We start from the raw sequence: 12238 nt of genomic DNA, 5'->3' as shown, positions 1-12238 counted from the left end.
GGCATTGCGGGAGAAAAAGGAGAGCGAGGGGACCCGGGGTTCCCAGGTAAAGTAGCCTCTGATTGCTCACTTCAAGAATGCAAAATTCTAGAGATTCTAGAGCAACAGGATAACGTTGCCCAGTTTGGGTATTTTTGTAATCTATAAATATAAATACTTCAGTCTGCTCTTGGGATTGAGATTTGAGGAATCTGGCATCCAGATGGGGCACAAATCTGGGTGAAAATGAGCATGTCCAAGAACAGCCCAAATCTAATGCTCAGTCCCACTTTACTTCTTGAGTGCTGTTGTGCACTTGTGCACTGATATTTAACATTCAGGGATTCCAGCCCAGGGCCCAGACCGTGGCTGAGCAGACACAAGTGCTGCAGCCTCAACATGACAACGTTCTCACTCTTCACACCTTCCTCCAGTTTGACTTGTGCTCTAGCATGCTCTCTGGTTGGTTTTTTTCAGGAGAGAGAGGGAGACAAGGACTCAAGGGTGAACCAGGCTATCCAGGAAACATTGGGGTGAATGGACTCAAAGGTGGTCCAGGAGATCTTGGCCCAGAAGGACCAGCAGGTACTGGACTAGGCATCTGAGTTCTGCAATTCGTGGTGGGACTGTGGAACAACCTCACCTTGTTGTTTCCTTAGCCCTGGCTGGCCTGTCTAAGCTGAGGCTTAAACAAGAGGGTTGACAAGAAGATGAAATTTTCTTTGACACTCATGTAAAGTGTCACTTTATCCTGTTGTGACTGATCCTGTGGGTCAACCATGTGGTGAATGCTGCACGATGGAAACCTGAAGGAATTCCTTTAACAAGGAGGGAAGACCTCAGTTAGGTGCAAGCAGTAGCAGCTTCTTTGCTGCTGTTTATGGGCAGGGCTGCTCTAAAATTTTCCAAATATTCTGTCCATTCCCTCCCTAGAGACAAACCTACCTAGAAGGATGGCTCCAAGTGTCATTTGGGTAGTGGTGTAACTAGCAGGTGGAATCTCAAATTGTTACCAAGATTAAAGATGGGAAGATTAAATATGGGATAACAGTGAAAGTAGTTATTGGTAAATAATTACTTAAATTCACTTAAAGTAAATTAAAACCAATTGAGTTATTCAGTATGTGAACTGTTCCAGTGTGTCACTTGATGAATGGTGAAGAGTGTCATTGCATTGGTAAGTGCTATGGTAGTAGTGATGGTGAGGACAGATTTGGATCTGGTTTTGCTTTATCTAAAGAGTAGTTTATTCACCCATCTTATGAGTTAAGTGTAGGAACAGAAGCTGTAAGATGGAGGAGGGAGCTCTCCCAGCCTGGATGTGTAGTACAGGAACATTTTTCTTCTTGTTTTTAGGAATACCTGGAAATGCTGGTCTGAGAGGAAGCCCTGGGCCACCAGGACCTCCAGGGCAGCCAGGATCTGTGGGATTCCCTGGAGCTCGTGGAACAGCAGGACCTAAAGGTATATCTGGAGTCTGCATGTGGGGGGAAAAATTGGGCCAGAAAATGAGTGTTTCAGCCAAGTCTATCACAGCAGGCAGGCAGCACCATTATGTGTGGGCCAGCTGTGCGTGGGATATCAGCTCATTTCTTGGCTATGTTAGTGCAGGCACCAGCTGCTCTAAGTGAGCAGAGGAGTGGTTGGAAAGGCTCCTACTCAATTTGGATCACTGATGGGTGTTCACTGAGGGTAAAACCCGCAGGGTGAGAGCAGTGAGAAAAATTTTCCATGATGAGGTCTATGTGAAGGAAGACTTTACATACTGTGTTCCCCTGTGTCAGGTTTCTCACGCATGTTGTAGTCTCCATGAAATATCTTATGCATTTCCACCTAACTAGATTATTTGCTTATTTGCTCACTTGTGTGTTCCCAATGTCTCTTTAGGGTTTCATGGATTTCCAGGTTTGAATGGTCTGAATGGCTTGCCAGGCACAAAAGGGTCTCCTGGAACACCAGGTAAAGGAAATGTGTAGTAACAGTGTCATAGCTGGGAAATCATCATGGGAGCAGTGTTCCCCTGTTCCTCCTGGTTCTGAATTTGATTATAACCTGAAGAAAAACTTCAGGATACTGAATGCTCATGGATAAATTATTCTTGAACACCAGGAAGAATAGGATGCAGCCTGTGAAGAGGTTTTTTTGGTGATGGTTGTCCTTGAATTCCTGAAGGACTATGTCACTGATGGAAAGTCAGTTGAATGAAATCGTAAAACCCTTCAGTTTCTAAGGGATGTTTGGTTTTAGCAGGGCAGCATCACATGCTCAGTGAGGGCATGTTTCCTTACAGCTTTCCACAGCCCTTCATTTTGTGGAGCTTGATAAAGGCATCAGTAAAATCAGAAGCTGTTTCGTTTGCTTAGATTCTGGATTCTGCTTTTGGGAAGCTTCTGCTGGATTTTTTTTTCATATTTTCAGCCATATGAAATAGAATGTGGTTCTGCTTTGCAAATAGTGTTTTACTAAATGTTAAGTGGTAGAGAAAGACCTTTCCAAAGAGACTTGTTTAGTTACAGTCATCTTGTAAAGTAGCACTTCAAATTTATGACAGAGTAAAAGCTTCTGGGAAGACCAGAACAGTCATATGCTTCTCTCTCAGCAGAGAGAGTAGTAAATGACTGGGTTTTTTATTACAACTCAGTTGTAATAATTTAACTGCTGTTAGGCAACATGAATATCTTCTCTTTGTTCACCATGTTTAATTAGGTCTGAGTGAAGTTGGACTGAAAGGCCCCGCAGGTCTCCCAGGTCCGAAGGGTGAAGAAGGTTCTCCAGGCTTGGTTAGAGGGCCTCTGGGATTCCCTGGACCAAAAGGCTCATCAGGAGACATGGGTAAATATTGATGTTCTGGAAGCCCAGCAGGATGTATTGTAGCTCAGGTTAATGGGCTGCATGGTCAGCAGCATTACCAAAGAGAACTCCTGAAGACACAGAAGTGGTTAGTTCTTTAACAGTTAAACATTAAATCTGTGATGTGGCTATATATTTGAGAAGCAGTTGGCTACACAGTTCTTACAGTGTCTATACCTCTCCTGAACTGCAGAATATGTAGGAATTTTTCCCCTCATGTAGTGAGATGTCTCTTTGTTCACTTCGATATAAATGCTACTCAGCCACACTACTTTTGCCCGTGCCTGTGAAGAGCACTGAAGGGTTTTGGGTATACTCTCTCACTTTGTATTTCTTATGCTAGGTCCCCCTGGGCCTGTGGGACTGCCTGGCTTGCCAGGAACACCCGGAGTTTCTCTTCCTTCTGATATACGTGGGAGACCTGGGGATGCTGGCCATCCAGGAACTGATGGGAGTTCAGGTATGAAGAAAGGCCTCGTAAGGAGGGTGGACTGAGAGGGTTTCTGTTTCTTTACGTGCTTCCATTGAAGAGCTCTGAAGGTAAATGACTTGGATGAGTAATGTCATTTTAATAACCTGAGGTTTAGATCAAGGATTAAGAATGAGATCTGGTTTAGGTTCTAAAGCTGTCTATCCATGTTTGTTTCACCTGTTGTGGTACTGAAGGCAGACTCAAACACTCAGGTAGGTACTTAAGTCCAGCATAGTATGTCTAAATGTGGACACCAGCTCCATTTTGGACTGGGGTTTCCACAGCTGTAATCATAGGCTCTGTGTAAAGGTTAGAAATACATTGTGTGAGCTGGGAGGCAGAAAAGCTCTGTTGACCTTAGAGGTACAGGAGAAGCACTTGCTATAGGGTCAACAGAAGTATAGTCTGAAGGATTTGTCACGATGGCTTTGGTGCCCATTCAGTACCTCACTGCCTTGTCGGAGAGGCTGAGACTTCAGGCCTTTCCCTGGCCAAGGATTTGAAGCCACTGCTCTGATTCTCCTAGGAAATGTCTGAGTCACCAGGCTAGCTACCAGGTGTGGCCAGGGCTATGCTCAGGCCCACAATTTGAAGCTCAGTTACTGTGGTTAAAAGGTTTAAATGTTTGAGACCTGAGCGGTTATAAGCAGGTGGAGTCTGGTTACAGAATCACAGAATGTGAGGGGTTGGAAGGGACCTCCAGAGATCGAGTTCAACCCCCCTGCCAGAGCAGGACCATCTAGTCTAGGGCAGGTCACATAGGAACACATCCAGACAGGTCTTAGGAGTCTCCAAGGTAGGAGACTCCAAAACCTCCCTGGGGAGCCTGTTCCAGTGCTCTGGAACCCTGACAGTAAAGAAGTTCTTCCTCATGTTGAGGTGGAACTTCCTGTGCTCCACCTTGTATCCATTGCCCCTTCACCTGTCGCAGGGCACAAATGAAAAGAGGTTGCCCCTTTCTTCTTGACAGCCAGTGTATTTATGCACATTAATTAGGTCCCCCCTAAGTCTTCTCTTCTCCAGACAGAAAAGCCCCAGGTCTCTCAGCCTTTCTTTGTAAGGCAAGTGTTCCTGTCCCCCAATGGATGTTTGGTTCTTTTCCTTCAGGAGGAAGCCACCCCTGCAAATACAGACACCCAAACAATGATTGTCCTCTAGAAAGACACACTGAGGATAGCTCCAGCATTCACTTCACCCCAGGAGCAGATTGTGCTAACTTACCTCTGTTGTCTTTAGGTCTTCAAGGTCCTCCAGGACCACGAGGGCCCCCTGGCCCAGCTTCTGATCAAGGTGACACGGGCAATCCAGGTTTCCCTGGTGTTCTTGGCTTGCGAGGCATTAAAGGTGACGTGGGACCCACTGGTCCAATTGGACTCCCTGGAGCATCTGGATTCAAAGGTAGTCTTGCCTTGAAAGGGTCGGGCTGTGGTTTGGCACTTGGACAGTATGAATGGCTATTGTATGGTCTGTGTGACTGCTTGGAAACAAATCCTCACTCAGGTGTAAGCACAGCTGTTTCTTGTCCAAGTCTTCCCTTTTGGCCCTTGCAGGTTTTTTCTGCTGACTCCAAAAGTAACAAAGTAAGACCAGCTCCAGGTGCTTTCCACTGTGTGATGTTTTTTTTTCTCTTCTCTTAGTTTTTTTTTTCTGAGTAGATGATGTCTGCATGCAATGGTGCTGTGCTTGTCAACTATGGTTACCCACTTGCATACGCTGTCTAAGCAAAGACTGGAGATGCTGTTTCATCCCACCTGTCACGTATGCTCAGAGGCATGGTGTGATGGATTTAGGTCTCTACAGAGGCTAAGAGGATTGTAGGAGTTAAGGCAGGCCAAGGCAGGGAGCAGGTTGCTCTCTCCTTAGCCTCTGCCAAAGGAGACTAGAAGGTAGTTGCAATCAAGAAATCTGGTAGCAAGGTTTCAAAGAAATTGTGCAGCTCAGAAGCCAGGGAAGGATGGAGGACCACTGCCAGGTGAAGAACTGTATGCTGTCTTTGTAGGCTGGCAGATCCCCATCCTTCTGTGCTGTGCATGGAGGTGATTCCAAATAGAAAAGATGTGTACTCCCTGAACACTTTCCCTGGGTTACCCAAGGAAAGGGAAGAATCCTTCCAATAAAGTGTAATTGCATAGCAGTGGAAATTCTTGTCTTGAGGCTCTACAGCCATTCTGGACATCAGAATGGACACGGAGTTCCTTAAGGGTCATGGTGCCCTCCCTCTCAGAGCTGACATGCTGTTGCCATTGCTGCCATCAGCGTGTTTCTCAGTGTGACCCCCAGCTGTGGGTCTGGATCAGGACCCTGTGCTTAGCCCCAGAGGCCTTCAGCTGTGTCTCTTTGCAGGTATCAGAGGGGAGCCTGGCCTTATGGGGATGCCAGGTAAAGATGGGCCTCTGGGGGATCCTGGTTACCCTGGGCTGAAAGGTGAAATGGGCCGTCGAGGTGAGTGCTGCAGGATTTGCAAAAGTGTGTTTTGTTGCCCATGGTTTGGGCTGGGGAAAATTTCAGAGATCCCTTAATGGGGTGATTTGGAGGACTCTTAATTTTCTTAGAGATAAAAATAAACTAGAAGGAGCTTGACATCCCACTTTGTGCTGATACCCAGTGCTGACATACCAAGACAGTCTTAATTTAACATACTTCTCCTTTGTGTCAGTATTATCATCAAAACTGTCAGTTTTTGTGGGGTACTTACACTGTCATTCACACCACATGCAGGTCTCCCTGGCCAACAAGGGGCTCCAGGTATAACCCCACAGCCAGAAGAAGTCACAGCCCCTGCAGGCTTACCTGGTCTGCCAGGAATTGATGGTGTCCCTGGCTTTGATGGAGATCCCGGATTTCAGGGCCCAGCTGGAAAACCAGGTAAAAAATGCACTCAGATCACTGAAATGGTGGCCTCTGGAAGAACAACACTACTTTCTCAAATGCATTAGGGTGGTTCACAGGTTTTTCTAATACAGGAAATAATTCTGGCAAAATGCATAAAAATATCATGTTTTGTTATTATTAGAATGTATTTGATAAATTCTGTTCATGCACTTTTATAATGTTTTTTAGTTAGGTTTCCCAAATTAGGTGCAGCAGCCTGTGATGTAGCTGGTATGGTATCAGGTTTGGTACTAGCAGGTGGAGTGGTGATGAAGGTGATTCACCACTGAGAGCCAGCTGAATTATCAGTTAAATCCTGTAGCTGGAGAAGTGCTGGGACCTTCAGCCTGCAGCACTGTGGTTCGTGTTGTTTGGCAAAGCAGCTTTGGTGGGTCCTGCACTAGCTGGCTCTCCTGGGCCCAGCAAGTCCTTGTGATTTCTTCTTGGCACTGCCATTTAGACAGTTTTTAAATGTTAGTGTTCTCTTTTATCCATGAAAACTCCTGGAGTGGGAACATCACTGAGCACAGTCCTTGCCCCTAGCCGTTATCCTGAATCCCATGGAGGTGAACAGAGCTGTGTTAGTTCCTGGTGTGCCCTTGTCAGTTCCAGAAGTGAATAAAGGTGCAGGGAGTAAAGCTGAGAGAGCTGTTACTCGTACCAGCCAGGCAGTCAGGTAACAGACACTGCAGAGCAGTGGGAAGAGAGAAGTTTATGGGGAAATTACCCCTATTTATACTATTTGTAATGCTTAGAGCACCTTTCACTGCCCTAAGACTTTTTAAAGATTAGTGAGTCAGATGCTCATCATCGAATAACCTGGGGAAGGAGGGAAAAGGTGAATTTAGTTCAGGTCAGTGGCTCTAATTTTACATAATATTTAGGCTGAACATCAAGGCCAATTTTCTGGTTTAAAAACGGGTGGAATTAAGCAAAAGAAGTGACTTAAAGTATTGAGCACAATTTCAGCAAGGCAGCTCAACTTTCTTCAACTTACTAGAGCTGGACCATTGTACCAGAGGATTCTTGTTTTCACAGTGGCAGCAATCTTGTGAGGCAGAGATGAGAAGAGTTCACACACTTCTGCAGCCATCAGACTGAAACCTGAGTCTTAGGTCCAGTGTGGCTTCAGACTAATAATAATTTGATCACGTGGAATCCCTGTGTGGAGTTAGTGGTTTGTAACCACAGCTGTTGAAGGGAGAGCTCTCAGCACGGCTGCTGACAACCTATTTCTCTTCTGGAATATGATTGCAGGAGTGAAGGCTTTAGTGTGAGGAAATAAGGAGAGCAATAATTGTATTTCATTTCAGGTGCAAAAGGTCTGCCAGGAAGATCTGGTTTGAAAGGACGTGATGGCTTACCTGGATCACCTGGCATAGCTGGGGATCCAGGACCTTCAGGTGCCCCAGGACCACAGGGGTTTGAAGGTAATTCTATGATTTGGGGAACACAGATCAGAGAGAAGCATTCAGTAGAATTCTCTTTGCCTACAGGTTTTGCAGAGACCCTCCCAGGGGATGTACTAAATCTGGTGTCTTGTGTCTGCAATGAAGTAAATTTAATCTTCAGTGAGGAAGACTGTTGCATGTCATTGTTGTCTGTCTCTGCTGGTGTTTCCCTAGGTGCAGTTCTAAACAGCTTTTGGTTTTAATGTTTTGTGGATGTGGGAGTCATTTGAAGATCTAAAAGAGGGAGCTGGTATTCACAGGAACACAGCTGTGAGGGTTGGATAGCAGAGGGAGGCACAGTGAGAGAGAGAGGTTTGCATTCTGCCACAGATTTGTTGTACAACTTTCTGCCTTTTTGTCAATGGAATACCATCATGAAGAGCTTTAAGCAAAAGTGAATTTAAGTACTTTAAGATCCTCAGAATTATTGCACTGTGAGATTTGTGCTAACACGTTGGCACCAGGGTTGTTGGGCAAAGAAAGAAAACTCAGTGAGGTAGGAAAAGGGTAAGTGCTCCTGGGAAATGGCTGCTTTTGGAACTGATAAATCTAGTTATTCATACAACAACTATCAGAACCTGGGCTCTTCGTTGTACAAGACTGGCATAAACACAGTGACAGCAATGCCAAAATGAGGTGCAGAGCCAGCTGGTGTCGACGCTGCGTAGCGGTACCAGTGACTCCTTTTCTGTCTTCCAGGTGTTGCTGGGAAGACAGGCTCCCTTTGGTTGCCAGGCAAGCCCGGTCGGAGCGTGGGCGTTGGATACACCTTGGTGAAGCACAGTCAGTCAGACCAGATCCCACCTTGTCCCATAGGAATGAATAAGCTGTGGGATGGCTACAGCTTGTTGTACGTGGAGGGGCAGGAGAAGGCACACAACCAGGATCTCGGTGAGCTGGCAGCATTCTCTCTGACACGAACAATGCAGGCCAAGACCCCGTTTCAGATGAGCTGTCATCACTGGTAGTAGAGGTGGTGGGAGTCTGGCCAGAATGTGCACTGGGAGCAGTGTCATTTGTGCCGTGCTCCATGTCTGGTGTGCGTGGGTTGGAGCGTTGGGCAGGTGCTTGGCATGACCACTTCTCCACTGTTCCCAGGTTTTGCTGGCTCCTGTTTGCCTCGCTTCAGCACCATGCCCTTTATTTACTGCAACATCAATGAAGTGTGCTACTACGCCAGCCGCAACGACAAGTCCTACTGGCTCTCCACCACTGCCCCCATCCCCATGATGCCCGTGGACAGTGCTCAGATCCCCCAGTACATCAGTCGTTGCTCAGTGTGTGAAGCCCCTTCCCAGGCTGTGGCTGTGCACAGCCAGGACATCACCATCCCACAGTGTCCCCTTGGCTGGCGCAGCCTGTGGATAGGATACTCCTTCCTTATGGTAAGGATACTACTGCTAACACAGCACCAGCTTTAACCATCTCTAGATCTCCTCTTTCATGAGTTGACTGGGACTGTATTCTTTGAGTTGCTTACAGGAAACTAGAGCCCTGTAGCTTCTTGCCCTCTTGCATTTCTTATCAGCTGGCTGACTGTGGGCTTCCTGAGTTTGTGTTGAGCTGGAACCCATCTCCCCTGTACTGCTCAAGTCCAGTAGTAACACTGGCAGTAGTTCTGTACTGCCACAGATATTCTTTGTTCTTCAAACCTTTAAATGTGGAAACACTGAGTGAGCTACAGCATCATCTTAATCCCTACTCTCAGTGGAAAAGCAAAACATTTTCCACTGCACTCTCCTAGAAGCTCATTAATGTAAATTTGTTAGAAAAGTCTAGCCAGCATTATGGTTTCCAGATTTTCCCAGCCTGCAAGTGGAAAGGTGGATTTTCCTTATACCAGACCTATATCTTCAGCCTAAGTACATTCCTTTGCTTCTTCACCTCTGACCCAAACTCAAAAGACAGATAGAGGTAGCCAAGGTATAATTTTGGTTGCCCGTTTTACTCCTTTGACCAGTGGAGCTGGAGGACTCCCACTCCCCTCCCCTCTGTCCCTCTGAACTGACTGGTACTGACATCTCTGTTTCAGCACACGGCGGCTGGTGCAGAAGGTGGGGGCCAGTCCCTGGTCTCACCTGGGTCGTGCCTGGAGGATTTCCGTGCTACGCCATTCATCGAATGCAACGGGGCCAGGGGAACCTGCCACTACTTTGCAAACAAATACAGCTTCTGGCTGACGACCGTGGAGCAGTCGCAGCAGTTTGTCAGTGCTCCTCCCTCAGAAACACTGAAAGCAGGACAGCTTCGGACACGGGTCAGCCGCTGCCAAGTGTGCATGAAGAACTTGTAGTAACTAAAGTGCAGTAACATTAACAGTCTTTGTTACCTAAGACTAGACGTCACTGATGTGGAGAAGGAGAAATCCATAAACCTGTTCTGTGTGTGGTTGATGGGTGCATCAAGATGGCCAGAATTCTACAAAAATCACGTGTCAAGTCCAGGAGTTTGGCTGCACACAGAGGAGGGGAAGACCAGTGCTCTGGAACCTCAGAGGGTTTATGGAATGTGGTGCTATGCTTTTATGTCACTGGGGGGCTTTCCCTCATTTATGGCTACCTCAGAAATTCTCTGTGAGTTCCTTACTGAGACCAAAGAATAACTGATGTCTCACAGTACACCACTCCTCTGTCCAAGACACCTGCCAATCACCAAGAGAGATTCTTCAAAAGTTGTGCTTTATTAGTGTCTTTGCAAACAGTATTTGGTCTAGTGTTAAGGGAATGAAGACTCGTTCTGCTATGAAATACAGAGCTAGCTAAAATTTATCAGTGGATTGTAGGTGACATAGAACCACTAACTGGTTGCTAACTATGTTCCTTAGGAAGACTCAGAGGATGAATTTGTTTTGCTTTGCTTATGAAACAGATGGGACATTCTTTCCTCCAGTGACAGGTGTCAGTTCTAATCCAGACTCTCATCCACAGCCGACTTCAAAGAGCTATCCCAGTGAAAAATGCCATTTTTGATCTGAAGATGAATCTAAGACACCTCTCACATTTTTCATATCTTTCTATGGAAACATAGTCCCAGTAAAAAAAAAAAACATCTCCTTCAAGGTCTGTGCTTGTCTTCTTGCAGTCAGATGATGTGCAGCCACCAGGAACATTTCATTGCTATGAGCATCCACTTCCTGAGGTAGCCTGGGCACACCTGTAGCTGTTCAGGCTGGGTGTATCTGAGCAGCAGCAGCTTTACTGGACAGCATGCCAGCTTATGCTAACACAGAAGGGAGCAGTGATGGGATGTACATTTTGCCTTCTACAGGCACAATGTGCTGTCTACTTCTTCCTCTGGGCTTTATTTCTGTTAGTTTAAAAAGTTGTATTTCTAGCCTATGCACTGGTAACTAGTCACACTTTCCTTCAGGGCATCATTAAAGAGAAGTGCCACTAATTGTATTATCCTTGTATGTTTTGAGGGAAAGCCATGACAAAAGTATGCTAATATATATATAATGAATTCACTTAGCTAAGGTATTTCTATCAACTTCTCTAGAGTAAAGCACATGAAAACATATATATATATATATACAGACATTCCAGGACATTTGAAAGAGGTGCCTTGAAAATACACTATCACCTTAGCTTAAAAATTTTTAAGACAAAATTATTCAGGAAATTATTATTAATGTAAGACAGAGACATTATTTTAAAGCATTATTTCTTTACTAGATTCTAGGGCTTTAACTCTATCCAGCAAAGTCTTTAAGAACAGGCTTACTTTTAAGCAGATAGTATTTTTTAACTTTTAGTGATTATTTACATGCATAATGTAGTATTATCTTTCTAGGTTGGGGTCAGAGAGCTCTGTGTGTTCTGGAGTTGAACCATGCTGGAGATGAGCAGGGAACTTGTGAAGTACAAGTCAGCCTTTCATTTCACTTACTCCTAATTGTTAAAGACCTTTGACTGTTTTGGATGTATGTTGCATCTATCTCTAGGGCATTTTAGCACTCCTGGGTGGCAGTCTTTTTAGGCAGAACAGCCAATGTGCTTCTTAGCTGTCCCAGCACAGCCGGGTCACAGTATATTTACATCTTAGGTTATGCAAATGCAGCTTTAAAACCCTGTGTGCACACAGTGAGGCTGGCTACTTCTTGAAAATCTGTGCAAATCACTGACAAACGACCATGAATTTTGCAGCCCTTGTGTTCCCACAGTGCTGTTAAAAGAGGTGCCAATCAGGTATTGCATCTACAGGGACTGGTTTATTTTTTAACATGGACACATGCAGACACAATTTATTTTTCCCCATGTTCAGAGCATTGAGCATTTTAAGCATCACTATCTTTAGGGAAATGCTTCCATTGCAAATCCCATTTCTACTGCTGTGGGTGTCCAAACCTCCCAGTTCAGGCAGCCCAGCCCTCTCCCACAGAAGCCATCCCCTGCCAGCTGCACAGCCTGGGAATTCCAAGCCCCAGCCATTCTTCCATCAGCCCCCCTTCATACACCTCTTTACATCCCCCAGGAATACCTCCTCAGCAGGAGTGTGGAGCTGAGACCTCCTCTCTGAAGAGTCTATATAACAGCTATATGAGGCATACTGTATTCCACTGATTGATTTTTTTAATGATTTTTATTTCTTAACTTAGGTGCTTTGAGCATTCCTG

At 45.6% G+C, this 12238-nt stretch overlaps 1 protein-coding gene across 1 annotated transcript in view; it reads left to right on the top strand.

Moving 5' to 3' along the window:
• The window catches only part of LOC103781050 (collagen alpha-6(IV) chain-like), a 48161-nt gene extending 38056 nt beyond the window's left edge, over positions 1 to 10105 (top strand). Inside the window, 13 exon segments of the mRNA XM_008948754.1 lie at positions 1 to 46; positions 457 to 564; positions 1336 to 1443; positions 1867 to 1938; positions 2686 to 2811; positions 3173 to 3289; positions 4538 to 4699; positions 5645 to 5743; positions 6020 to 6166; positions 7486 to 7602; positions 8323 to 8514; positions 8722 to 9008; positions 9656 to 10105. The exon segment at positions 1 to 46 is cut by the window's left edge and continues 9 nt beyond it. Coding sequence (XP_008947002.1) covers positions 1 to 46; positions 457 to 564; positions 1336 to 1443; positions 1867 to 1938; positions 2686 to 2811; positions 3173 to 3289; positions 4538 to 4699; positions 5645 to 5743; positions 6020 to 6166; positions 7486 to 7602; positions 8323 to 8514; positions 8722 to 9008; positions 9656 to 9916 — 1842 coding nt within the window. The 3' untranslated portion in view covers positions 9917 to 10105.
• The last annotated feature ends 2133 nt before the right edge of the window (positions 10106 to 12238 follow it).

The sequence above is a fragment of the Merops nubicus genome, unplaced genomic scaffold, assembly GCF_000691845.1.
Source record: "Merops nubicus isolate BGI_N331 unplaced genomic scaffold, ASM69184v1 scaffold25951, whole genome shotgun sequence".
Taxonomy (NCBI): Eukaryota; Metazoa; Chordata; class Aves; order Coraciiformes; family Meropidae; genus Merops; species Merops nubicus.
The sequence above is the reverse complement of the archived record's forward strand: the minus strand, read 5'-3'. Positions and strand labels throughout refer to the sequence as shown.